Source organism: Aulonocara stuartgranti (genome assembly GCF_965226115.1).
Source record: "Aulonocara stuartgranti genome assembly, chromosome: 2".
Taxonomy (NCBI): domain Eukaryota; kingdom Metazoa; phylum Chordata; class Actinopteri; order Cichliformes; family Cichlidae; genus Aulonocara; species Aulonocara stuartgranti.
The window spans coordinates 21,916,585-21,943,766 of NC_138940.1; the positions used below are offsets into that span (position 1 = coordinate 21,916,585).

The 27,182-nt window shown below is 41.1% G+C and overlaps 1 protein-coding gene across 1 annotated transcript; it reads left to right on the top strand.

The window, feature by feature from the left end:
• Positions 1-202: 202 nt before the first annotated feature.
• Positions 203-25,175, top strand: gabra4 (gamma-aminobutyric acid type A receptor subunit alpha4). The gene is made up of 9 exons (XM_082506559.1): positions 203-316; positions 414-532; positions 2,568-2,635; positions 2,849-3,069; positions 3,573-3,655; positions 8,499-8,642; positions 9,213-9,365; positions 21,253-21,509; positions 24,330-25,175. Exons 1-9 carry the CDS (start codon positions 228-230, stop codon positions 24,864-24,866), a joined length of 1,671 nt encoding a protein of 556 aa, XP_082362685.1. The 5' UTR covers positions 203-227; the 3' UTR covers positions 24,867-25,175.
• The last annotated feature ends 2,007 nt before the right edge of the window (positions 25,176-27,182 follow it).

Genomic DNA, 27,182 nt, shown 5'->3' on the forward strand with positions numbered 1-27,182 from the left:
TTGTGTTGCGCGCCTGGCAGAGAGACTGCAGGATCGGGAGGAAAAGGGCTCTCAACTTCCCTCTTCCTCTCTGCGCCGCTCTGCCCTGTGTCGCTCCCTGCCTACTGCTCCTCTTTCCCTTTTTTTTACTCCGGGACACAGGCAGCTGCTGCCGCTGGTAGTGGTGCTGCTGCTGCTGCTGGTGGTGGTGGTGAGATGTGAAGAGGCTTGAAGTATGGCATGCAAGGATGGTTTCTGCCAAGAAGAAGGAGATGGTGACAGCGATGCGCCCCGCGTTTACTCGGACCCTCTTCTACTTTTTCTGTTTGCTGACTTGGTGAGTCTCTGTCCGCGGTGCTGAAACCTGCCGCCGAGCTGTGTTTTCAGCCCTCAACTTACAAGTATCCCGATTTTCTTCTTCTTCTTCTTCATAGTATGAAGAAAATCTCTGCGCAGACAAAAAAGGATGAAAGGATCTATCCGGAGAATTTCACTCGCATTTTGGACCGACTTCTGGACGGCTATGACAACAGGCTGCGACCTGGATTCGGAGGTATTTTAGAAAAATGCGCACTATTTTTGCGCACTATTGAGAGTGTTCTGCAATAAAAGTAGTCATATCAGCTATGTAACCACTCGGAAATATCCAGAATCTTCAAACCACCAGGTGAAATTTTATTTCTTCTGTAATTTATGCTACTTTTTAAAAATTTATTTTTAAAAGCCATACCTCGTAGCTCTAACCACATTATCGAGTAATAAAAGCATCCGGTGACATCTTTAAACCACTAAAAAGGGAGCTTCGCTTGTTATTGGACTTTTTAATGTAAGAGAACGTAAAATGTACTCTAAAGATAGCTGCAAACTCACTGCTGAGCAACAAAACACCCCATTAGTGTGGTTTAAATCAAGTCAGTTCCACCCATAGTAATCATACTACACCCCTGAAGCGCTCTAAATGAGCAGAGGGAACAATCCACTTGCTGAGGGAGGCTAAAGATTTCAATTTTGGTGTATTCTATTTATATAGCTCACAGCTGCAGTCATCTCAAGGCACTTGATACTGTAAAGTAAAGCTCCTGCAGGGGTGGAGAGAGAATGTCATTGATCTGTGAACAAGCACTTGGTGATGGTGGGGAGGAAGAACACGTTTCTAAGAAAAAAACATAAAATGACCATCAAATATGCCATAATTTAAAAAAAAGTGCACTTTTATTTGCACAGCCTAACAGTCTACAGCCTGAACCATGAAATAATTGCCAGAAAATTCCAAGTTTTTGAAACTGGTTTTTATTGAAGCTGAGAAATTTTATGTTAAATGGACGGCTACTTGAGCACTCAGCACTTTACACAACATGCCTTATTAATCCATTCATACCCATTCATGCCAACACCTTTCTTTTTCTATGGCAAAGTGTTTTCTTTTTAACATCCATACACATTCACACTCTAATGAGGTAATCTAATAATAGGAAGGTTGGTGGTTTGATCCCTGGCTGCTCCGGTCTTCATGGGAAAGATGCTAACCCCAAGTTGCTCTTTGATGGATCCAATAGAGTCTGTCTATGAATGTTAGACAAAAAGCACTTAACCAAAGAAAAAACAGTGCTCGCATGTGCTTGGGTATGAATGGGTGAGGCAAGTTGTATAAAGTGCTCTAAGTGCTCAGGTAGAGTAGAAAAGTGCTATACAAGAACTAGTCCAGTAACCATTTACCAGTTAACACTCAGAGAGCAACTTGAGGTTCAGTTTCTTGCCCATGAAGAAACTGCCCAAGAGTGAAGAAGCCAGGGGTTGACCCACCAACCTTAGTAGACAGCTCAGCCCAGTAATTTGCATCAGATTTGCATCAGACTGCCATTTCTATGCAGCTGTTTTAGGTTTTTTGGGGGGGAAAAATGACAGGTTTCTAAAACTCATCTGTCAAATATGATGCACTTGGCATTGCAGGGTTAAGACTGTGAAATGAGCATGAACGCCTTAGTGAAACTCTTTAACAGCATGGGGGAAGTAGAAAGCCAACGACATGCATGACATGTTTTCATGGGAACATTATGGCAACATTTTAATGACCTTTTTCTCTACAATGTTTTATGTGATTTGCATACGCAACATACTGCTTTGTGGTTTAGTGTATCACAACACGAGCGCTGCTGAGTTGTGCACAAGCCTGGTAGTTGTGCCCACTGAAGATGGGCCTCTGAGCTGGCACGTTTGAGTGAGTGTGGTTACATAATTGTGTGTATGTCAGCACACAAACGTCCTAATGCACAGTTCAAGTTCTAAAAGTACAGTTCTGGGTTTCTACGGCCATATTTCTCAAAGAGATGCCTCACTGCTGGTTGTAAAGCAGCCTGTCAGCAGAGATGTTCAGACATGCAGGCGTACCAGCTTCGCTTTAAAGTGAACAGAATGGAAACAGCAACAAAGGTGCTACAGCTCTGGAAGAGATAAGTTACTGCAAGGCTTTTAGATTGGCTAAACAAGTATGAATAGGACTCCTGTCTTTTTATGACCGCGACACTGAAGGATTTACACCAGTAAACGGTCATTAAACGTGACACTTGTCTGTTTCATTATCTCAACAGGTCCTGTGACTGAGGTCAAGACTGACATTTATGTGACAAGTTTTGGGCCTGTCTCAGACGTTGAAATGGTACCTATCCTATCTCATGTTTGTTTATGACTTTCTTTTTGTTTATTCTAAATTGAGTGTCAAACTACAGAAGACACAGAGATCAATACTTGAAGATAATGACTATCTTGCTCAACCAAGAGCCACTCAACCAAGCCTGCTTTATGTTTGGATGAAAAACCGAAGCAATTTCTTCCAGCTGGTCTTATTTTTGGTCCTTTTTTCCCAACGTAGGAATACACAATGGACGTATTTTTTCGCCAGATGTGGGTAGACCGGAGGTTGATGTACGAGGGCCCGATAGAGATTCTCAGGCTGAACAACCTGATGGTAACAAAGGTGTGGACACCGGACACCTTCTTCAGGAACGGCAAGAGGTCCGTCGCTCACAACATGACGGCGCCCAACAGGCTGTTCCGCATCATGAAGAACGGCACCATCCTCTACACCATGAGGTACTTATATATTAACTCGAATAATATGCCAATCTACAGATTGCAGCCAGCTCTAATTTTGCATCCATCTAAAAAGCCTGCTTGTGTTAGTTACACTTCATGTATTTGTTTTCTCTTTTTAGTGTTTTTTGCTCATTAAAATGGGATAGGAGGGATGACAGACTTTGTTTGTTATAAAGCAATGAAAGAGATTTCCTGTGAAATCAAAAACCCGCTCTCGCTGTGTACACAGTAGAGAGCTGTGTGGAGGCAGTGCACATGCCAAACTTTCACATTCATTCAGGAGAGCAGTTGATTGTTTGATAGTAATTGGCCTTTTTTATATAAAGATAAGCAGAATCAATGATTGCATAGCAACAATTGAAAAACCACCTTTGTTTGTTTTAAAATACCTGAACAAATAGAACCATGTAGGCAGTAGTTTTTGGTGTACCTTTAAAAGAAAGCCCTTATTGCCTTGTTATTGGTTCTAAGTCAAACGCTTCTCCTCTGTTCTGCAACAGGCTGACGATTAGCGCCGAGTGTCCCATGAAGCTCGTGGACTTCCCCATGGATGCACATGCATGCCCCCTCAAGTTTGGCAGCTGTAAGTTCTTTATGTGTGAGTTGGTGACATCAGCATCAGAAAACTTTATTGACACACAGTTTGCACAGTTGCTTTGTTACAACTGCAACATATATAGTTTATAAAAGGGGGAAATTAAGTGGAAGTAATAGTAACAATATGACATATAAAAAAAGCATTTTTCAAACATAAACTTATTGAAAACATGCAAAAATATGCAAACAGATGAACAACACTTACAACACCAGGAGTTTAGTGTAGAGTACTAATGTAGATAGATTAGATGAAACTTTATTAATCCCTCGGGTGGGTTCCTCCGGGAAATTCGGTATATGTACAAAGTCAGTATTTTATCCATCCATCCAATAGGATTTATTATTAATATTAATGGTATTATTTAAATATAAACTAAATGGACAGAAGCTGAGATGAGGAGAAAGACATGATGATTTATTTTCTTTTTATATAGCTACATCATGACAGGAAATAAACGGTACCATTTTAGTGAGCCTCCTTTCAATGTTCTGGCTGTGCTACAAGAGAGAAAACAGGAAGAGGCTGCTGATTAGGTCTGACAGGACAAAGTGATCCAAACATGCATGTAAGATTACTGTTAACCTCTAATATTCCTGCAGTGCCTTTGAATGAGGAAAAGGACTCAAAGTTTTAAAAAATCTATCATTTTATCAGAATGTGAATTCTGTTCGTCCTCAATGTTTTGTCAAATGATTTTATTAATAAGTCATTATCACAGTGAAAATTTGTACCTGAGTAATAACATAACATAACAGCATTGTAGCATTGTAAGTCTGTTAGTTTGGGAAGACGCGAGTAATGTAAGTATAATTTTTAAAATTAAATACAACAATTAGTGATTTGTAAACACAATCAATATCCAGTCATTGTGTATTCTCACTCTGTTGCATGTTTGAGAGTCTAACATAAAAATAAACAAAACGCTGCCTGAGCAACTCGACACAGAGTAACTCAGTGTGACAGAGAGTGTAGAAAATCTTAGTTAAGATTTTTAATCTAAAGCTGAAATCCTGGAATTTCACCAGCACTCCCACTTTGGACTTTGCAATACCAAAGAACAGCTGCACACTATGGCAGATGTACACAAAAGAAAAAGCACTCTGAAATGATCATTTCTAAATGGAAAGTGAACCATCAAAATACTTCCAGTTAATTAAAAAATAATCAGTTTCATCACCTCAAAAAGGAAGAAAATGTCACAGCAATGTAAAATACTGGAGTAAGTCAATTCAGTTAAATTAATTTTTGAGCTAAACATACAAGAGTACAGTAGAAGTGTAAGCAAATAACCCACTTCTGGTTCTTTACTTCTTGTAACTCAGATAAACTTGCACATTAAAACAGGTGGCAGTGTAATGAGCGTGTAATACGCAAAGATCTGATGTGAGTTACCTGGATGATTATTTTGTAAATCAGTTGTATTCCACTCTTACACAATTGAAGTGACTTTATTGAAAGGACAAAAAAAGCTGGATTCTAAGATGAATAGTGTGATTCTATTTCAGGACGCCATGCTTCCTCGGCCGGACAGCTGCTGTGTAGCAGTCGGTTAGGATAGCGTGACCACTTTATAAACAACCAAATAAGAGCGTTTAGACTGAATCTGAATCTAAACTAAGCAGAGTGGGTAAAAAAAGAGAAAACACCAGTGGAAGGCTAAGACAAAGAAAATATTGTCCTAGCTCAGTTCATGAAGCCACTTTCCTCCTCTTGGTACTGAAATGGATGCTGTGCTGAAAAGGAGCGCTAAAGAGCTGAGCAGAAAGCGACTAAATGCTATAGTTAATAATGAAACGTTTCATTCTTCATCGTGAACAATAAACGCCCAACTCAGCACCAGTGTTCACAGTGGGCCCACTGGTCAGCAGAAATGACTTATTTCAAATAAAGGAGCTTCTCAAAAAACGAGCAGCTGCGTCTTATCAGAGAGCAGCAGCGATTTGAAGATTACATCTGCAAGAGAAAGGAGAGGAAAAAAGACAACGAGTTTGCCTCTACACCCGCTGTCAATTACCCAATCTGGTGACATTGCGGAGGACAAATTCACATTCCTCGGTTATTGTCATCCCCCCTCCTCCCGTCCTTTCACCATCCTGTGCTGCTGCTGCTAGCCTCCAGTCAGGAGGAAGCAACCATGGATCTGATGTGGCCTGAAGCGAGGGAAAGGTCAGAATCCCTTCCTCTGCCTCAGGATAGCGCAGACCTATGCAGCTATTTTCCATAGCCGGTGCATGTGTCGATGTGTGCCTGCGTGCTAATTTTCTCGCTGTCTGCCCTGCCTTCATTTTTCCTCCATCTCTCCCCCTCTCTCTCCTCTCACCGTCTCCTTTTTCTGTTTCTCCATCTGGACTTGTGTGCACAGGCACTGCGTTCCACTCCATGACACACCAGAGTCATTTCATTTTGGCAGCACAGTTGGTATCCTGCCGATACGGAGTCCCATAGGGAGTGGCAGGCCAAGACAACTGGCATTTTGTTTTGCATTCGCACTCTGGTCAACCTCGCCAGTGAGAATACAGAATACAGAAAAAAAAACGCACAAAAAACAAAATAAAACAGAGAGGAAGCAACAACGGGGAATAAACAAACTTGTAATATAATGTGTGACTGTTACAACTTTAATTAGACACAAAGTGGCAGCTTGAGTCTGTACTAATTGGACAGTTTTACTGTTATCATATATTTTTACTTTCATTTGTTCTGATGTCATGGTGTGGTCCACAATTACCAAAATAGATTGTAAAACCTGCACTGGAATCATTTTCTTTATGCAGATTAGTGAATTATTCATGCTTGAGTGGAGGTGAGATGATGAATCAATCTGGTAGAACCAATAAAAAAATTATTCGTGAAAAGTTTTTGGTGGAGACTTCTTGTCTGTTTTTGTTGTGATTCACTTAGAGGGGACTGTCTACATTTTTACACCTATAAAACCTGTTTGAAACAAAAAGATATGTTTTTGACAAACTTTACATTTTCATATGTAAATTTGAGCTGGCACACTGAACTTCTCTGAGACTAAATAAATCGAGCATAACATTCAGCCACTAAAATGTTTTTCTGTTCAGAAATACAAGCAAATAATTGCAAAAATACATTTTTCTGCTTTTTTGTAAAACAGTACATACAAAACATAAAAATTTACTTTGGTAATTACCAATTTACTACTGTTACTGTAGCGCAGATGAGGCATAAACCTCACACAGGATGGTGATCTAATACTCTGCATATTTTAGTTGCATTTTACTCAAAATGATTGTCTCATGTTTATTAAGGGTGAAGAAACATATTTTGAGTGTAACAGGGACATTTGAGGCCCCACCCAACTGCTCTTTTCTGTTTTGAGAGGGGCAACCAATCAGCCAATCAGTTCCTCCAAATTTTCATTTCAGACACAGGATGAACTGAGGGGCAGCACTAAGGCCCAGTGTAAGACAAATAGGGATTGATTTTAATTATGAGTCATGCAAAGCTACTCTAGTAGAATCTAATAATAAGAATATCAACTTTATTAACAGGAACCTTTAAAGACCTCAAATGTAGGAATATTGGACACGACTTAATTAATTGAATTATCTATAACATATCCTACTTAAAGCAAAAAAAAAATTATTATATTAATCAATTATTAGTTTATTATAATATATTTAAGCATTAACATTAACGTTGATCTTTTTTTGTGTGTGTGTTTGTTTGCTTTTTGTGTTGCTTCATGGGTGGACATGCAAATCAATTTCCCATTGGGGACAATAAAGTTACCGTTGAACCTTTATCAACAGACAAAGCAACAACTGTAGAGATAAAGGTTATTATCAATTTGAGTTAGTTGTCTTTTCTTTAAATTTAGGCAATAAAATAAAGGCAATATAATACATGCTGCATATAAAATATATTAATTCAACTTAGTTTCACTACACCAACCCACCAAGGAAGTAGAGCTTGTCTTTTAATGGGAAGGTTGGTTCACTTCCCAGTTCTTCCAGTAAGCATACTGATGTGCTTTTGAGCAAGATAACAAACTCCCAACCTGCCCAAGCATCTTTCAGAATAAAAGGCTTGGAATAAAAACGCTCTGAGTAAAAAAGTGCTACATACAGTTAGATCCACAGGTTTGTGGATAATTTTGCCTCTGTACATCAACACAGTGGAATTAAAAGCTGAAAGTCTGCAACAAATTCATCTTGGATTTTTGAGTTCAAGTTCAAACAAAATAACTGGATTCATTACTTTGGAATGATGGCCATTTTTATACATAATCCCTCCAAAAACGTATGAACCTAACCGTAAGCAGCCACGTCACCAGGAAAATGAAGTCCGGGTAAAAGCTGGCTAGTAAATGAAAACTTGTGTTGTTGCACCGGCCCAATAAATGCAGAAGTTTAGCAGCAATTTCCACAACAGTTGACAACAGACAAAATAACTAATGTGTAGCTCGTTCCTAATGGTTTCTGGTTTAATGCACTTTTACATAACAATATGCAGAATTTGTTCCAGGAATAGCAACCCCATTATCTGAGAAGCAAAAGCAGAAGTGCTAGAGGATGTAGCATTTATCACATATACAAACAGTGTGAAGAATGGCAATCCAAAGGAAAACAGGAGAAAAGTGGTAAAGGGGAAAAGGTGCTATTAACAGCTGGTTGGTGACAAGAAGAAATCTACAGTGATGATAATGTTTCAATTATATCAAAGTAAAATCCTGCACACATATGGACAGTTTACAGTATACAAAGAGCTGCTTTCTTCTGAGCATCTTGTTTTTCTGCTGCACTGCTCACAGCTTACAGTCAGTGACTCATGTCGGTGTGGCTTTGCTGTCTGCCCACAGATGCCTATCCTAAAACGGAGATGATCTATACTTGGACCAAAGGGCCTGAGCATTCAGTGGAGGTCCCTCCAGAGTCCTCCAGCCTCGTTCAGTATGATCTCATTGGCCAGACGGTCTCCAGTGAAATGATTAAATCCATCACAGGTGAGATTTGCTCATCCTTTCACCGTCCTGCTTTATCAACCGAGTTACAGTGAACGCTCGAGGAATAATGGGACACTGCTGTTCATTTATCACTTTTACAAAAGAGTCTGCTTTTTTATGAAAAGAAAAGATCCACATCTGTCTGAGCGCATTATATTGAATCATACTTGGAAGATTTGCCAAGTCTACACTGTGTTTCCACAAGACAGATTTGGGCGTCGCATATTGGGGGGATATAGAGTTTTGACACTTGCACAGACATGACAGTGGGTCTACTGGACCATGGCTAGCACACAGTCTTGTGAAATGAAACCCTCAAACATCATGCGTTGAGACATTTCAGAGCCAGTTGGCTCGCAAAAATACTGAAAGCCCCACACACCACACCAAAAAAAAAAAGATTTTAGCAGCAGAAAGCTACAGCAGAGTGCAAATGGACACAATGTAGAAGTGAGGGGAGAAAACCAGATCAAATGTGACATCTGTCTGGAGCTGCATTAATGAAATCTGTCAGCCTGCAACTTCAAATTCTTTGTTAATGAAACTAATTCATTTCTGTTGATCCCCCAGGTGAATATGTGGTCATGACGGTCTACTTCCACTTGAAACGTAAAATGGGCTACTTCATGATTCAGACGTATATCCCCTGCATAATGACAGTAATCCTCTCCCAAGTGTCCTTCTGGATAAATAAAGAATCAGTCCCAGCGCGCACAGTTTTCGGTATGTAGACTTCACACAGCATTCATGCTGCACTGCCTTTCTGCTCCTCTCTCTCTCTGTTTATTTGGTGCCTGCATGCCAATGGAGCAATCAGAGCTGGAGTATCTATTCAGTCAACACAACAAGGCGATGCTTCAGCACGCGGTGATTACGGGAAACAAAAAGTTTCCCATTCTATTTTATTTTCACCTCTTACAGTAATTCTCTAAAATATGTTTGGCTCAAAAAGCATTTACAAGCAGTAATACTGCACGTGTGGTTGAAATAAACATTTTTAATCAGATGGGGAAAGATGTCCTCCTTATTGCTAATGACAAGCTTTATTTTGGCCATAAATAACTTACTTCAAATACAAAACTAAACTGGAAACAAACCAGGACCAGTAACTAGGAAATGGCTGAAAACACAGAGGAAAACACACCAGGGAGTAACGAGGGAATGGAAAACAGGAAGAAAGCACAGCTGGGGCTAATCTGAGGCCCTTTCTCAATTCTCAAGTACGCGAGTACGTACTCGCGTTCTCGGCAAGTACGGATTCGCCGAGAACGTGTTGAAAACGAGACTAGCAATGATAAATCATGATGAAATCAACAACAAAACACAAAACCCTGGGTCACCGATCCCGGACCAGGACAGCTACAGTCACACTAAGTCACAAAATTACTGCACCAGTATGGAACAAACTTATGATGTTTTTGCCTTTGAAATGGTTTATTTAAAGACCAGGTCCACAATTTGGTGCATCAAGATGGTGATAATTAGGTGGTGTTAGTGTGCTATCAGTTTGAATGGAGTCAAGTTGGCAGCTACGTGCAGTCTGTTTGTGGCGATACAGCAATTAACGTTCACAAATTAGCCCAAATAACAAATCTGTTGCTTTCTGCATCGACTGAAATTCACATTGACTAAGATGCTCATAGATCTGAAACAGAAAGTCCTCCACAAATAGTGACGTAGTTGCTGCAAAATGCAGATTTAACTGCAGAATTACACACAGCAACCTTGCTTTTATATAGGAACATAACCAAAATACAACCAGCTGAGTTGATGGACTGATGGACACAGACCGACTTAGACTGACTGAAAAAGTTGTCAATCTGCGTTTATGCGTTGGACAGAAATTATTTGCAAATGTTTGAGTCCAAGGGGGACTTTAATTTTGTGGAGACAGGTTGCCTTCCAACAACTACCCGTGCAATCACATTGTGACCAAAAGTGGTCTTCCACAGATTGAGTGTACTACTTGCAAAAAATGCCATGCAGTCACCGGGTAACCATGAATTTTTCCTAGATGCCGTCCAGTTTTGTCTCTAGTGTGACTAAGTCCTTTACACTCTGTGGGATTTCCAATGAGCTTTTCTTGTCTTAAGCTCTCTTTTTCAGTGCTGTGAGCTTTAATCTGATTTCCTATTGTGAGTCATGGGTCGGCCATTTGTTTGTTTGTTTGTATTTGTTCTGTGTTGTCTAAGGTCATATGGCTTGTTGATGAATTTCACAGTCAGCGCTAAGACTACCGGCCCTGTTAGCGGTCACGTTAAAAACCTCCACTGTCAAACTCGACATGATCAACAAACTTCTGTTATCTTTTCATTTGTTCTGTAACTTAATTTATAGCTAATTTTATTTGCTTACAGTCAGCAAAATAAGAAACTCCTTCTGAATTCATAATTTAAACGGTTTGTAAAGAAGTGAACAGTCTATTATTTAAATTTGATTAAAAAAAATAAAAATAAAATAAAGTGCAGCCTTACCTAATGTCCATCCGACTGTTACTCATTTTATATTAAGATTTAAAAATCTAGTCGGTATTGGTATGAAGAGTAACCTTCAATAATGGTAATAAATCACACAGCAATAGGACATTCATGTAGTTGTAAAAAGCATGATAATATATTAAGTAATCCAAAGTATTCAGAATACGTTACTCTCATTGAGTAACTTACCTGTATACGTTACAAAATACATTTTGGGGCATGTAATCTGTAATCTGTAGTGGAATACATTTGAAAAGTAACCTTCCCAACAGTGAACATGACACATAAACCAGGGGACATGGATAACTAACTAATACAAACTAATAATAATACTAGGACTTAGTGTTATCTCCTAAATAATACAACCCTTAACTTGACAATAGCACATGATATTAACATAAGAAATCAACAATTCAAACATAACCCAAAATCCCCCTGACAAAAAAAAATTACTTCTCCTCAGTCTCCTAAATTCAGTGCATCCCTTAGAAGGAAAATAAGAAACATAAATAAAAAGAATTGTACCAAAACGTAACACAAAATGAAATTGACAGGGGAGTGCTTTCAGTTTTGCAGTGTGCTGCATTTCTGTTAATTAAAACGTCTTTGCAGGCGACACTGCATTTCTTCAATTGGCCTAAGTACATCTAAAAGCAAACAAATAAAATAAAGGCCATACTAAATTCATTGTTGATGTAAATAAAACTCAAAGTAAAGTACCTGACCTATCTACCCCTGCTTTGTGTACTGCACATGTTTTGTCACTTAGTTGGGGAGGGAATAACATCTTTTTCCAGTATGTTGACCATTTTTCTGAAGCCTTCTAGGGTCCAGCTCTTTGCCTTCTTTTGTGGCAGACATTTGAATTTTGTTGCATAATCTGTCTTTGAATACAGTGGTACTCCTCCAGACAGAAAACAAGCAGTGCAGTGCAGGGAACAGCTGTGATTGGCACATGCAGACTTGAGGTGAGGCGCTGATGTAGGGAGCACTCGATTTACTTTTGCTTTCCATTTTCAGTATCGCTCAGTAACTGTGGGAAGCCAAAATCGTGATTGAGATTAAACTCTGATTAATTGTGCAGTCCTAATCCTTAAATACTTGCCAATGAAACTTTCGTTCGATAATATACTTGATCCAAATTCTTGCTGGTCAAAAGGGGATTAAATACGTTTCTCCCTCACTAAAACTTGGATGGGTTGAGAACGACTCTGTGTCCCCCAGATGAGTTGGAAGAGGTGGCCATGGCGAGTCTGCTTTGACTGCTGCCCCCGCGACCTGAACTCAGATAAGCAGAAGAAAATGGATGGACAATCCCAGATCACGTTCTGCCTGTAGTACAGTCATTAAAATATTGCATTTTCACACCAGAGCTACTCTATCATTAAAGTGCTCTAAAGCAGGGGTGCCCAATCCCAGCCCTCGAGAGCTACCGTCCTGCAGCTTTTAGATGCATCCCTACTCCAACACAGCTGAATCAAATGGTTTGATTACCTCTTCAGCATGCCATCAAGTTTGGCAAAGGCCTGATAACAAGCCATTCATTTGATTCAGGTTTGTTGGAACAAGGATGCATCTAAAAGCTGCAGGACGGTAGCTCTCGAGGGCTGGGATTGGGCACCCCTGCTCCAAAGTGTTGAAGAAAAAAGTCTTTAACAAGTTATATTTTCAGTCAGTGAGTGCATCTTTTGTATCTGTTACTCCGCCCCCCCCCCCCCCCCCCCCCCCTCCCCTGTAATATGCAAAACTGCACTGGTTAAAACAAACAGAATCAATGTGATCATAGAGCTTTTTGTTGGTTACAGTAAGGTAGTCACAGGTCAGCCATCAAGCAAACCAGTTACTTTATTGATCACTATATTTGATTTATGAATATGAATTGAGATTACACCCAAATATATAGTGTATATAGTATATGTTTGAGTAAATTATAAATAATTAGTTTGCTACCCATACTAATATCTTGCTGTAACAGTAAAAATGAGCAGATGTTCGTCAGACTTCACAGAACTGCTACAGTTCTTGCTAAAATGAAGGTGCATTGATCAAAAGCCAGACCCAATGGAAGGGAAAGTTGGATGAAATTAGCACAAAATCCATCTGTCTTCCTAAAAGCGAAGTGGGCGAGATGAACATTACAAACAATAGCCTCCCTGCATGCTGGCTGCTCATAGATGTGCTGCAAAACCTGCTTTCAGTTTTTAGCCTGTAACCCAGTTGCGTGCTATCCATACTCCCTTGCTACACTGTTTGGGTTTGCCCTAGAATAGACTAATTAGTGTGTGACAATAGACATGTTGTCTATTGAATGATAGTGGCACTGATGCTTGCCGCTGTTTGAAAGTATTCCTGCATTGCTTTCAAGAGAATTAGCATTAACTCATCACCATGACTAATGACAAGCTAACTAAGAGAAAACCAAACAAGTGTCAGTGGTGATTAATGATTCTGATTTAATATGCTGACCGTTCATGATGCTGCACAGACGTCTGCATAAAACCACACGTGGGTTTATACAGTAGTACTGACCCCATGTATGAAATCCACACATCTCCTCTATTGACTGGCATTTTGTTAGCTAGCACTCTGTCAAATCATCATAACATACTCAGACACCAACACAACCAACAACCCACCCCACCATTTGGTTTTAATAAAGGTGTCACGCACACTGCAACATCACCTCTAAGCATTCATTTGGTATAGTGAATGCTTTTGCCGTCAGCTGTTGAGTTGCTTAGTGAAAAATGATGCTGTGTGGCTCTCTCTCTCTGAGTGTCGCTCAGTGTAATATAGCACGAGCGAATCACTGCTGCTCTTTTTCAGCGGACAATGTATCTGACAGTCCTGCTGCTCTACCCCTGCCTCCCCCGCCCCAAACTGTCCGGCATGACAGAGGCATCACAGCAGCCCGACTATTGACGCATGAGTCGAGCCTTTGAGACAGTGGAGTTCTGCTGTTATCCGCTGCTTTTCAGCCGGCGCGTGTGTGACTGTTTGGCTTGGAAGGTGGTCTGTGTTTGGATTTCTCCTCTTCTTCCCTACAGCCTCTGTTTTGACTTCCTGCCTCTATGACTCCACTGCAGTGACCTGTTTTAAGCCTAAAAGAAGCGGTTTGTCAAGAAGACAAACAGGAGTGGAGTGAGGATTAGAGCTCAAGCTTCATGGTTTCAAATAGAGTCAAGATAAAAAGTACACTTAAAGTAAAACGAGTGTTTCTTAAAGCCTCAAATTATAACTTTCTAGACTTTTGACATTTAACAACTCCAGTGATTGTCTCAAATCAGAGTTTATGGCCAGTAATCGTTCTGGAAGTCCCAAAGTGTAATTGTCCTTTGGTCTATGAAGAGGCACACATTTATGATCCTACAGTACATCTTCTCTGTGAAAGTGAAGACAAAGGACCATGAGTTTCGATTAAGAGGTTACTCTTGTGACATCAGGCGCATGTTTCCTTAGACACAATAACTGGTCACGAGAGAAAACTATGCGTTCCTCGACGAGTTGGAGAGTCGTGCCATGAGGTTGGTGGCTGCTTCTGGGAGAAACTAATTGCAAAGAAGGTGCTACACCAAAAACTACCCTGTGATTGTGTTGATTGCAAGAGTAGAAGACCCAAGTGCAGACAGAGGCGAGGAGACAAAAGTGGACTTAACGAAAAGCGAGCCTTTATTTAGGGCTGAAACTCACGAAAATACAGCAAGGCTAAACTGCGGGAAAACCTGAACATAAACTGGGAAACTATGACTATGACTTGACTGGGAAACTGTGAGAAGGGGTAGGGAAGGTAACACAAACAACGCGACGCTGAACACAGGAAGACGGAGGACTTAACTACACACATGAGGTGATGAGGAGACACATGAGGACACAGCTGACTAGAATGAGACATAATGACAAAGGGCGAGTAAGACTAAACATGTAGTAACAAGAAACACAAGGTAAAAGTAAAACAGGAAACATGGAGACTAGACATGACAACACAAGCTTAACAGACCTAAAGCACATGACAGACTAGAAAAGAACCCAAACACAGATTGCTGCGGTCTTTTGTATTTTGCATAGAACATACCAACTTCTCTGCAAACTCTCACCAAATAGTAGTCAAGCAGCAGTAACAACAAGTTCAACATAATCTGGAAATGCAGACCATTCACCTTCAAAGTAAAAGCCCTGTCGCATTTTTTCCCAGTGAGCAATGGTTGTCAAATAGTAGGACTATGTAACTGAAGGCTTATTAATTCGACCCTACATGGTCACATGTCCAAAATGAGGGAAAAGCAAACATTAGCAATCACAACACCTTGCCCGACTATCCTATGAAGCATACTAATTCATGCAATTTACTGTATCTTCTTATTTAGCTACATAAGTAACAGTCTATACAGTATATTCAGATATATGCTGCACTTGTTGTTGCACAGCTGCTTTCACTCTTTCTGCTTCCTGCTATAAGCTAATAACCTCAAAGCTTTATGTTCCTGAAGTACCAACATGAAAAAAACATCTCTCTATGCAGCGCTTGGAACAATCAAGTATCCAAACCAAGCATAATTATGGTGAAAGAATGGCTTCCGGATAATTTCTCTGATTTCAGCGACCCACACCATACTTTGCATTATATACATAATCAGTTCCAGAGTCAGTGAAATGTTTCCACGAAAGCTTTAATTTTAATTTTAATAGAAAACACCCACTGTTTCATTCTTTTGGCTATGTTAAGAAAAGCTCTCTATTAGAGGGTAACGTCCTCAGTCTGTGGCCTTGAGCTGCAGTTCACCTATCAATGTCATCCAGCTGCTTTTGACTGACAGGTAATTATATGGCGGTCACGTCCGGGCAAAGGAGACATGCGTTTATGTTGGGTAAGGGCTGTGACGCACAGATTGTTCCAGATCTTTGGCATAAAGGGGATTTTCTCCAAATCACATTATTGCTATTGGTTAATAGTACCAAGGGCGAGTGACGAGCGTCAGGCTTATACGGTGACCTTCTGTTATTGTAGAAGCCCCGCATAACCTTGGGTGCTGGTCAGACAGGTGTCTTGTTTTATTTTTATGGTCCCTCGCTGGGTAGTGCAGCGACAAATAAATGAGAACACATGACATTCAGTCCCGGTGTCTGCATGAACCTCAGTCAATGTGTCCTCTAGCTCTGTGATGTATAACCTTTCTTTATTTGAATTATTTCCACAATTTGAGAGTTACCAGTGTTAATGTGATATACAGGGTGGGCCATTTATATGGATACAATTCCATTTTATTACAATGTATCCATATAAATGGCCCACCCTGTAGTTAGGAAACTGCAAGCTCACAGTGGCATAATATAAGTTAATGCTTAGTTATATAAACAGTATTTGGAGGTAGAGCATGCTGACCATTGCTTAGATGTCTTAATTCATCTGCTGTATAAAGACCTTGACTATCTTTAGCAGGACTATGATATAAGAAATTAAGTGGGTTGGTACCAAATTATTGATGGAAGTGATTGCCAATGAGACTGGAGAATACAGGGAGTGCAGAATTATTAGGCAAATGAGTATTTTGTCCACATCATCCTCTTCATGCATGTTGTCTTACTCCAAGCTGTATAGGCTCGAAAGCCTACTACCAATTAAGCATATTAGGTGATGTGCATCTCTGTAATGAGAAGGGGTGTGGTCTAATGACATCAACACCCTATATCAGGTGTGCATAATTATTAGGCAACGTCCTTTCCTTTGGCAAAATGGGTCAAAAGAAGGACTTGACAGGCTCAGAAAAGTCAAAAATAGTGAGATATCTTGCAGAGGGATGCAGCAGTCTCAAAATTGCAAAGCTTCTGAAGCGTGATCATCGAACAATCAAGCGTTTCATTCAAAATAGTCAACAGGGTCGCAAGAAGCGTGTGGAAAAACCAAGGCGCAAAATACCTGCCCATGAACTGAGAAAAGTCAAGCGTGCAGCTGCCAAGATGCCACTTGCCACCAGTTTGGCCATATTTCAGAGCTGCAACATCACTGGAGTGCCCAAGAGCACAAGGTGTGCAATACTCAGAGACATGGCCAAGGTAAGAAAGGCTGAAAGACGACCACCACTGAACAAGACACACAAGCTGAAACGTCAAGACTGGGCCAAGAAATATCTCAAGACTGGTTTTTCTAAGGTTTTATGGACCGATGAAATGAGAGTGAGTCTTGATGGGCCAGATGGATGGGCCCGTGGCTGGATTGGTAAAGGGCAGAGAGCTCCAGTCCGACTCAGACGCCAGCAAGGTGGAGGTGGAGTACTGGTTTGGGCTGGTATCATCAAAGATGAGCTTGTGGGGCCTTTTCGGGTTGAGGATGGAGTCAAGCTCAACTCCCAGTCCTACTGCCAGTTTCTGGAAGACACCTTCTTCAAGCAGTGGTACAGGAAGAAGTCTGCATCCTTCAAGAAAAACATGATTTTCATGCAGGACAATGCTCCATCACACGCGTCCAAGTACTCCACAGCGTGGCTGGCAAGAAAGGGTATAAAAGAAGAAAAACTAATGACATGGCCTCCTTGTTCACCTGATCTGAACCCCATTGAGAACCTGTGGTCCATCATCAAATGTGAGATTTACAAGGAGGGAAAACAGTACACCTCTCTGAACAGTGTCTGGGAGGCTGTGGTTGCTGCTGCACGCAATGTTGATGGTGAACAGATCAAAACACTGACAGAATCCATGGATGGCAGGCTTTTGAGTGTCCTTGCAAAGAAAGGTGGCTATATTGGTCGCTGATTTGTTTTTGTTTTGTTTTTGAATGTCAGAAATGTATATTTGTGAATGTGGAGATGTTATATTGGTTTCACTGGTAAAAATAAATAATTGAAATGGGTAAATATTTGTTTTTTGTTAAGTTGCCTAATAATTATGCACAGTAATAGTCACCTGCACACACAGATATCCCCCTAAAATAGCTAAAACTAAAAACAAACTAAAAACTACTTCCAAAAACATTCAGCTTTGATATTAATGAGTTTTTTGGGTTCATTGAGAACATGGTTGTTGTTCAATAATAAAATTATTCCTCAAAAATACAACTTGCCTAATAATTCTGCACTCCCTGTAGTGCTGACAGACAATTCACAGGAAGGGGCATATACAGTTAGGTTGACAAGTTTATAGACAGTGACAAAATGTTTATAATTTAGACTTAATTTAGTCTTTACATCATCTTATGGATTCTAAATCAGACGGTCAAGATGTGACGTTTTAGGTTTAATTTGTCACTTAGTACAATTTTTACTTTTACTTACTTTTTAATTGTGCAAGCAATAATAATAATAATGAATTGCATTTATATAGCACTTTACAATTCCACTATTCATTCACTCTCACATTCACACACTGGTGGAGGCAAGCTACAGTTGTAGCCACAGCTGCCCTGGGGCAGACTGACAGAAGCGAGGCTGTCACGGTCTGGAGGGCAGGCCGTGGGGGATGTAGGAGAAAGGACCCAAAACGCAGACTTAATGGAATGAACAGTGGGTTTATTTACAGTGAGGTAATTGTACACCACACATTAAATCTCCAAAAGTGCTCCCTCGACTCCCGTGACGTGTCTTCTCCCAAGTGCTGGTATCCCGTGCTCTCTGCCCCTGTGCCTTCACACACCCCGTGTGTCTTGCAGTCCTGTGTTCCACTGTCCTCCTGGGGAAAAACACAGACACAGCCGTTATGGCACCAACTCCGGCAGGCATACACTTTAACAACACTAGAAACACTGACATGGAGTCTAACTCAACGATCCTGCGCCGGAGGAAGCTCCATCGCTCTGTTAAGTAGCTCCCCCGACGATCCTGATCAGGTGTGTGGTAAGCTAGGCGTGACCAGCAGCTGGCAGGGCCACACCCATCAGGCCTGCAGGTGGCTGTCCTTCATCCTCCAGCCTCACACACACACACACACCAGCATGGAACACAAGAGCACAGTGCAGCAAACATACATCCAATACACTAATAACAATAAAGGTCCACACTGTTCACGAACCCCGAGTCCCCGGCACCGGGTCCGTGACAGAGGCTGCCATCGGCCCTTCTGGCCAACACCAGTAGACGGTAGGTAAAGTGTCTTGCCCAAGGACACAACGACTGAGACTGTCCGAGCCGGGGCTCGAACCAGCAACCTTCCAATTACGAGATGAACTGCCAACTCTTGAGCCACGATCGTACCACAAGTGGTTGGCCATTACACATACTTTTATACACAGTCCCCCATTTTCAAGTCAAGTCAATTCAAGTTAAGTTAAGTGGCTTTATTGTCATTCCAACCATGTGCAGTGGTACATACATAGTGAAACAAGACAATGTTCCTCCAAGACCGTGGTGCTGCATATGGCATATAACAGACAATCAACACAGGACTACATAAAGTGCAATTTGCAAAAATTGCAACCCTCCCTGAAGACAAAGACAACAACACCAGACAGAAAGAACGATACAGACACAGCAGTGCAATAGAAATGTGCAGAAGACTGAGCCGTATGGGCACCGGTTCAGCTCAGTGCGTTGAGCACTGTAAAGTAACTTTGTCAATCAATCAATCAATCAATCAATCAATCAATTTTATTTATATAGCACTTTTAAAAACAAAATTTTTTGACCATATTACTGTACAATAAAATAATCAGATAAAATTTAAAAGGAAAGTAAAATAAAAGGTAAGAAAATAATAAGAATAAAATAATGACAGACTCATACAGAACTAAAAGCCAAAGAGTAAAAATGGGTCTTTAAGCGGGTGAATGAGTCGAGTCACTGAGTGTTCAGGAGTCTGACGGCTTGGGGGAAGAAGCTGTTTCACAGTCTGGCAGTGACGGCCCGAATGCTCTAGTACCTTTTGCCAGAAGGCAGCAGTGTTTTTCAGGGCCTCAAAAGTAATTGGACAATTGACTGACAAGCAGTTTCACGATCAGATGAGGCCTGTTCCTTTGTTTTTCCAGACAGACTGATTAAGAAGTTAAAAGATCTAGAGTTGATTCCAAGTATTGAACTTGTATTTGGCAGCTTTTAGCTGGAGCTCTTAATCTGAGGTCCACAGAGATGCCCAGATGCAAGAAGAGGAGGCTGAAAAATCAAAATAAAGGTACATCAGCGACATCAAAGAAGAAACTCCACAGAAGACAATGGATAAAAACTGTTCTTTCCTAGGTTACGAAAAAAATTTCACAACATCTAGCCGAGTCAAAAACATCGTTGAGGAGGTAGAGTGAGTGACAACAAAGAAGGTTTACAGCAACAACCACTGGTTACAATCAAGAAACTGATCATACAGCGCTCCACAGTCCAAATGACCCAAAGAAAGTACAAAAGAAGCCCAAGAGTTTTTCAAGGCAAAGAAATGTTCAGATTAGTTACCAGATCTCAACAAAATAGAGCAGCTTTACAGATACTGAAGACAAACTCGAGAGTGGAGCAACTGAAAGCAGCTGCAATAAAGGCGTAGCAGAGCAGCTCGAGGGAGGAAACAGTAGTCGGTGATATTCATGAATGGTAGACTTCAGACAGTCATTGATTACAAAGGATATTCACCTAAGTATTAACCACAAACCTTATGTTAAAGTTATGCTGGCTTGTCCAATTACTGCTGAGCCTCTGAAAATTTGTTTCTATGTATAAAAATGTTTGTAATGTTTGTTTGTTTAAAGCTGAAAGTCTGCATTCAATCACACCTTGATTGTTTGATTGAAAATCCACTGTGCTGGTGCAGACAGGCAACATCAGTCCTCAGAGTACAGAGTCGAGTGAAACTCTCAGAGTAGCTCAAGTGGACAAATGCTTTTTGTGGTTCTATTGTACATGTTTCTATTGCAAAGCTATACTGTATATGGTTCATTATCCTTCTGCCTTCAGTTAATGAAATCTCCTGATGAGAAGAACATAATATATGGGTTATTGAACACATCTGGTTTTCTATTCCGATCTGCAGTGTTAAAATTCATACCGGTCTGTGGTGAAGCCTCAGTTTTCCCAGTGAGATGGATATTTTTGCAACTCTACTTACATTCAAATTGAGTCAAATTCAGACTAATTATGTGCTTTGATCAAATATGAAAGAATTTATGTCAACTCCCTCTTTGACACAGGCTCATGTGTTCTTTTGTTTTTATTTTCCCACAAACCAAGGCATCACCACCGTCCTGACCATGACAACGCTCAGTATCAGTGCTCGCCATTCCCTCCCCAAGGTCTCGTACGCTACTGCGATGGACTGGTTCATCGCCGTCTGCTTCGCCTTTGTCTTCTCCGCCCTCATTGAGTTTGCCGCTGTCAACTACTTCACCAATGCACAGATTGAGCGCGCCAAAAAGAAGCCGGCCAAATGTCCCCCGGTGCCCCAATCCACGCCTGTCAAGGTCAAGGACGCAGAGGAAGTGCTGCAGGTGACTTCTGTTTCTCTCAAAGTGGCTCAATAATCTGATCACACTTTATTTCAAGGAGCACTCACAGAGCATGTCCCTTATTATGTGCTTACTGCCTTTAGCCTACACGTTTGAATCATCAGAAGTGGTTCCTGCATGTGAGAGTAGTCAGCTGAGCTCCTGCTTACAGGGTGTTAAGGAAAGCTAGCGAAACCTGGTCCCAGAACTTTACAAATGAAATCTTGCTTGTCAAATTAAAAACAACTGCTTGTTAAAAGACAGAAAAAAATGTGTGTGAGAGAGAAAATAAGACGGGTCTGAAAACAGCTTCACAGCACAGATGTTTGGGAGTAGTCACGAGGTGTGCAACCTTTCTTTTGAAATTATACGTGCATGAACTGACATAAGCGTCTATTTCTGTGTGACGAAGTTTAAGCAAATTGCATCGACACCATGGCAAGTTACATGGATTCAACGAGGATTCATGAATATACCATGAAGCTATTTTAAAGCTGTAAGTCAGATATGATGAATGTGTTGCAGTGCTGTTTATGTAACTGTAGGAATGTGTTCATGGCGCCAGATAAACACGTGCGATGTATTTGTCTCAGCCTGCATAATCTTCTGAAGAGTGGAAATCATAGGTCATCTGTTAACCGATCATTGAAGTTGACGTAACCCACCAGCGGATATGCCCGTTTTACAGTAACTACTTTAAGTTGTTCCCTTCTGCCTAAATCCCAGTGTGGCGTAATCATGCCTGAATGCAGTATAGTGACAACAGCGCTTCAGTGGATTAGGGGGTTGCCATGGCAACGCAGTCCGAATACATCTGTATAGGTTTCAGGATAGCTCTGGCAACAGGGGGGGAAATTAATACTCTCTTCCTCAGGAGCAGGTCCTGTTACCAGAGGGCTTGGCACATGGGTCACAGTGTGTTGATGGTTCCAACTCCTCAGCATTTTACCTCCTCCATGTTGAGACACAAACTCCACGCACACGCACACACTCCTCCTCTGCTGCACACGGGACACAATAACATTGGATCCTTTCTAATTCAAGGGGTGGGGGTGGTGTTGGTGGATTATTCCTGCGAATGCCTTAGTACCAGCATCACACTCTGCTTGAAAACATCAACTTTCAAAGGATAAGCTCCTTTGACGCTACAGTGCATTACCCCGATGCGGTGCTACCTACTTTCTGGCTTAAGCTTGTGTGAAGTGAGTGAAAGCCATGGTAAGTGACACCTGTATTACGCACAGTCTGGCGTCTGCCTTCACAAATCAAGGCCATCTGTGTCAGGGGACTGTGATCAGATCAATATGACAAAGTTTGTGGGGAGGAAGTAAACTTCACCTATCCTGCAAACTCCTTCAAACAGGAAGAAGAAAGGAGAGACGAAAAAATTCTTTGCACAAAATATGTTTATTTTTTTTAACACTCCTTTTTTTTGCTAACATCAATTCAATGGTTTATATTTTAAGATTAAGCTTCTACAGTAATACAGAGAAATAATCTCCCGAATCCAAACTGAGAGCTGGTTTCAATAACAAACTCAATCAAGAATTCCAGTTGGATTTGTCCAGTGTTATCAATAAGTGGTGGCATGGTGTTACAGGGGTTAAAACTATTGTCTGTCAGATGGCTTTTGGTTCAAACTGGTTGGGTTTCCTCAGTAAAGACATATCGTAGGATAAATGGTAATTCTAAATATAAAGGTAGAGGTGGATAAAATGCTTAAAGTGCATAGAATAAAGTAGTGCATCATTGTATTATTAAATCTGGCCTGTTGTGCAGAGGGCTTTGGGGGCTGCATTTGGAAAACTTTGAACATGGTGATAAATCTGGAAAATTCCTTGCTAACCACTTCAAGCTAAATACAGAAAAAAACAATTTATTCTAGAAAGGACTGGGAACATTATTTACAATAATACACAACAAATAAGCCTTGGCCTCTGTTGGACATGGGCACGGAGGGAGGAGTTCACCATCCCCATCACTCCCCGCTGGGATGCAGGTTTTTGTTGGTTCCGGGGACTGTGGCTGGATGTTCTGGTGTCGTCACTGACCCACTCACTCGGTGGTCTTGGAACTCCTTCTGTCGCTTGGACTTCTTCCGTGGTGCCAAGAACTTCCCAGGCAAAGGTACCAAGCGGTTCTTGGGCACCTGGAGCCTTGATCTCGACTCACACTAGGGTGGGCAGCTCCAGTGGGGTCGGCTGCCCGTCGCCACTGGTCCTTTGGGACTCCCACCCCTTGGCCATGCGGACCCCATCTAGGGCCTTCCTCATTCTCCTGCTGGAATGAGCGTGCAGATATTGCAGAGATGTGTGGACTTAGGTCTTCAGAACTCTTGAGGGCTGCGGATGGCACGGTTCTTTCTCTCTCTCTCACCACCCCCCCACAAGAAGATTGTTGATTTATGTACCTGCGCATTTTCAAATTTTTGTGTTCCAGGTGTTGTATGTTCGTTTTTTCTTACAGGTGCAGCAGTTGGCGATAGATTTGTATACTGAGTGGGCCATTTATATGGATACACCATAATAAAATGGGAATGGTTGGTGATATTAAAGTCCTGTTTGTGGCACATTAGTATATGTGAGTGGGCAAGATGGGTGGTGACCATGGTGGCCATTTAGAAGTCGGCCATCCTGGATACAACTTTTGTTTTTTCAATAGGAAGAGGGCCATGTGACACATCAAACTTATTGGTAATGTCACAATGAAATGTATTTCAAGCTGTTAAACTGAACTAAAACACGAGGAACAAATTTAAATGTCAGTGTCAGTTTCACTTTCTTATCAGCCTGACTCAAATATGGTTATTCTCCTCTCTCGCAGCAAAATCCTGATACGAACGGTAATCTGAGGAAGCGCATGAATTATATCTCCCACCAAGAGTCGAGCAGTCAACAGAGAGCCCAGTCCACCACCAACATTGCAGGAGTAGGGCGAGGAAGGCCGCTGCGACCTTTAGCCGGTGGAACCAATGGCAGCTCCTCCACCCTCTCCCGCTCCAGCCCAAAGTCTGAGAGCCTGCTCAGCGTTGCGTCTTCCTCAGCACAGCTGGTGAAGAGTACGCCTCAGGGTGCAGCTTCTACGCCAGACGTAATGGCGGGGACACCGTGCAAGCAGAACGCCAGCACTTCCTCTCTGCAGCATCTGCTGGGCCCGAAGCTGGAGCGCATCCAGATGATGGGGAACAAACTGGAGCCGAAGCAGACGCCGTGCTCCCAGCCCACCACTGCTGGTATGGGCGGAACCAGTAAAATTGACAAGTATGCACGGATCCTCTTCCCCGTGTCGTTTGGCGCATTTAACATGGTCTACTGGGTGGTTTACTTATCAAAGGACATGATGGTGGCTAAAGGTGGCTAGACGTGTCTTTTAACACATGGGATTACTGGAGTTTGTGAACATTATGTAGAACGTGTTGTTTTTGCCAAACAGATGAACAAAATGTGCCCATAAAGCACTTAAGAATATATTTATTTTTTTCTTCCTGAGTCCTGAAACTGCAAGCATGGGAACAAGCGAGCAAAATTAGAAAAACCTGACTCAACATAAGAAGGAACACCTGCACACTGGAGTATGCTACTGTCCTCTTTCTATTACATCATGCTTCATTTGACTGAAAAGGTCCTCATCAGCTTCAACTGATCTCTTCTGGCCTGCAGTCAAGATAAAGCATGGATTTTATTCATTTTCCTATTTTTGTACCCTGCACCTGGCAAGATGCGTGGACGTGTGTGCCATTGTTCTGAACTCAACTGCACCAACACTGTAAATATATAAATTTATTAGGATAAACAGATTTATATTTAATGAATACAGTTTACTTCCTTTTGAATAATTAAGACGTGTTGCTTTTGGTGCCAGCAGGTTAGAGGTTGCAAAATTAAAACGAGGGATTTCAGAATGGAAAATTGTTGAATGTTGGCCAAAAGGGTTTGAAAGTAAAATGGATTTGGCCAGAATGAAAGTCCTCAAACCAGGCTGAGTGGAGCTTTGGCCAGGACCTGATCAACCATGAAAAGCTTCTCTTGTATAGTACCTACTGCAAAGCATCTTTCACATACAAGAAGGATTAACTAATCTGAAATAGCGAATATGAAATTTGTGGATAAGTCGGGCAGAAAATAGTAAAGACAAGTTATGAATTCATGTAACAGTAGGCTTTAAGCTTCTTTCCAGCCGTAACAGATTGCGAATAGCAGACAAAGATTGTGTAAGTGATTAAAAAAGAGCCATAGCATGAACAAACACAGGGAGCAGAACACAAAGCCATTTGCTCGTAGACCACTGTGGCAATAAAATAATGAGCTGGTTGTTTGTTTCGAGACATTTCGGCGTGCTCAACAAAAGAATGTGACTCAACAGCAGCTCCAGGGGAGAAACACAACATCTAACTGCTGTCATCCACATTCTTAAATGTGTTTCCGTGCACTTTGATTTTGGGCATAAAACATTATTTAATTACTCTTCATGGGAAAGATCTCTCGTGTGTGTCTATGGAGCACACTCACTTGCTATCAAAACTACAGCAGATACACAACACGTTGAGCACATTTTGAAGGTTGAAATAACTTTTTCTCTCCTGTTTGGTAACCCCAGTGTCAGCTGACGCAGGGCTGTTGGTCACTAAGTTGACAGCTATTAGTAGGTTATGGAATTTATTAGTGTTTGCACTGATAATTGCTACAATTGCTACAACCACATTAAGTTATGGATGTGGTTGATATTTATCTGTTGTGTCAGATCAGTTAATGTTTAAAGATAATGACGAGTCATTTTCCATAGGGGGTAATCAGTTTGCACCTAATTTACTTCAGCTGCAGTTTATTACCAACCAGAAAACGATTGTACTGAAAATCAGAGTGCATATCTTTGGAAGTGTAAAGGCCTTTTCACATAGGTGCGCTTGTGCTGTGGTGTGTGCGAGCCATAGAGAAGAGTGGGTTTTAGAGCAGTTTTCACATTGTATGGGGAGGGTCTTAATACATTCTCCTGTCGTTCTGAATTAATGGGAAAATGTGTAAAGAATCTTACTTAAGATTATTTTCATGAGTAATATTGGCCTCTACTCGGTTTTTATTTCAGTTCAGGTCTTAAATGCTTTGAGATGCTGGCATCTTCGTGTAGAGCCCCCATGTACTCAGGCTGAAATTTATTTTAGTCGCTTCATCTCATATCCTGAAACCAGATGTTTTGAAGTGATCCTGTAAAAACACTGCAGTATCAAAAAGTCAAAGATGCTTCAAGTCAGCAGAGGCTGTTGGGATTCATTTATAAATTCAGAATTAGATGTGCTGACAAATAAACACTTTGAAAACAGTGGTCATAATAGCGAGGAGTGAAGCCCTTTACACACTGGACATGTAAAATTCAAGCTAATATTTCGTGCCTTGAAAATATTTTTCGGGCTCATCTATTTTTAATGCAGCCATTCGCACTGACCGATTTTGCATGACAAATTTGGGGCTTTTTTTTAAACCGAGCTAAATTTTTCAGATCCAAATAAACAACAAGCGTGCTCGTAGTTTAAAACATGCAACGGCTTGATGATGTCATCTTCAAGTTTTTAAAAAAATTCATTTTCTGCAAAAATGCTTTTGGTGTGTATCTGTGTAACACGACAAGTTTGGATCAGAAAAATTCTGTTTTCTGATCCAAACTTGCTTCTTTGCAACGCGC

What these genes read in the sequence shown, in the direction of transcription:
- gabra4 (XM_082506559.1), top strand. Translation starts at nt 228, where the DNA reads ATGGTTTCTGCCAAGAAGAAGGAGATGGTGACAGCGATGCGCCCCGCG. An exon ending in CTGTCTCAGACGTTGAAATG is followed by an intron (nt 2,636 to 2,848) that starts GTACCTATCCTA and finishes TTCCCAACGTAG; the next exon opens with GAATACACAATGGACGTATT. An exon ending in CCCCCTCAAGTTTGGCAGCT is followed by an intron (nt 3,656 to 8,498) that starts GTAAGTTCTTTA and finishes GTCTGCCCACAG; the next exon opens with ATGCCTATCCTAAAACGGAG.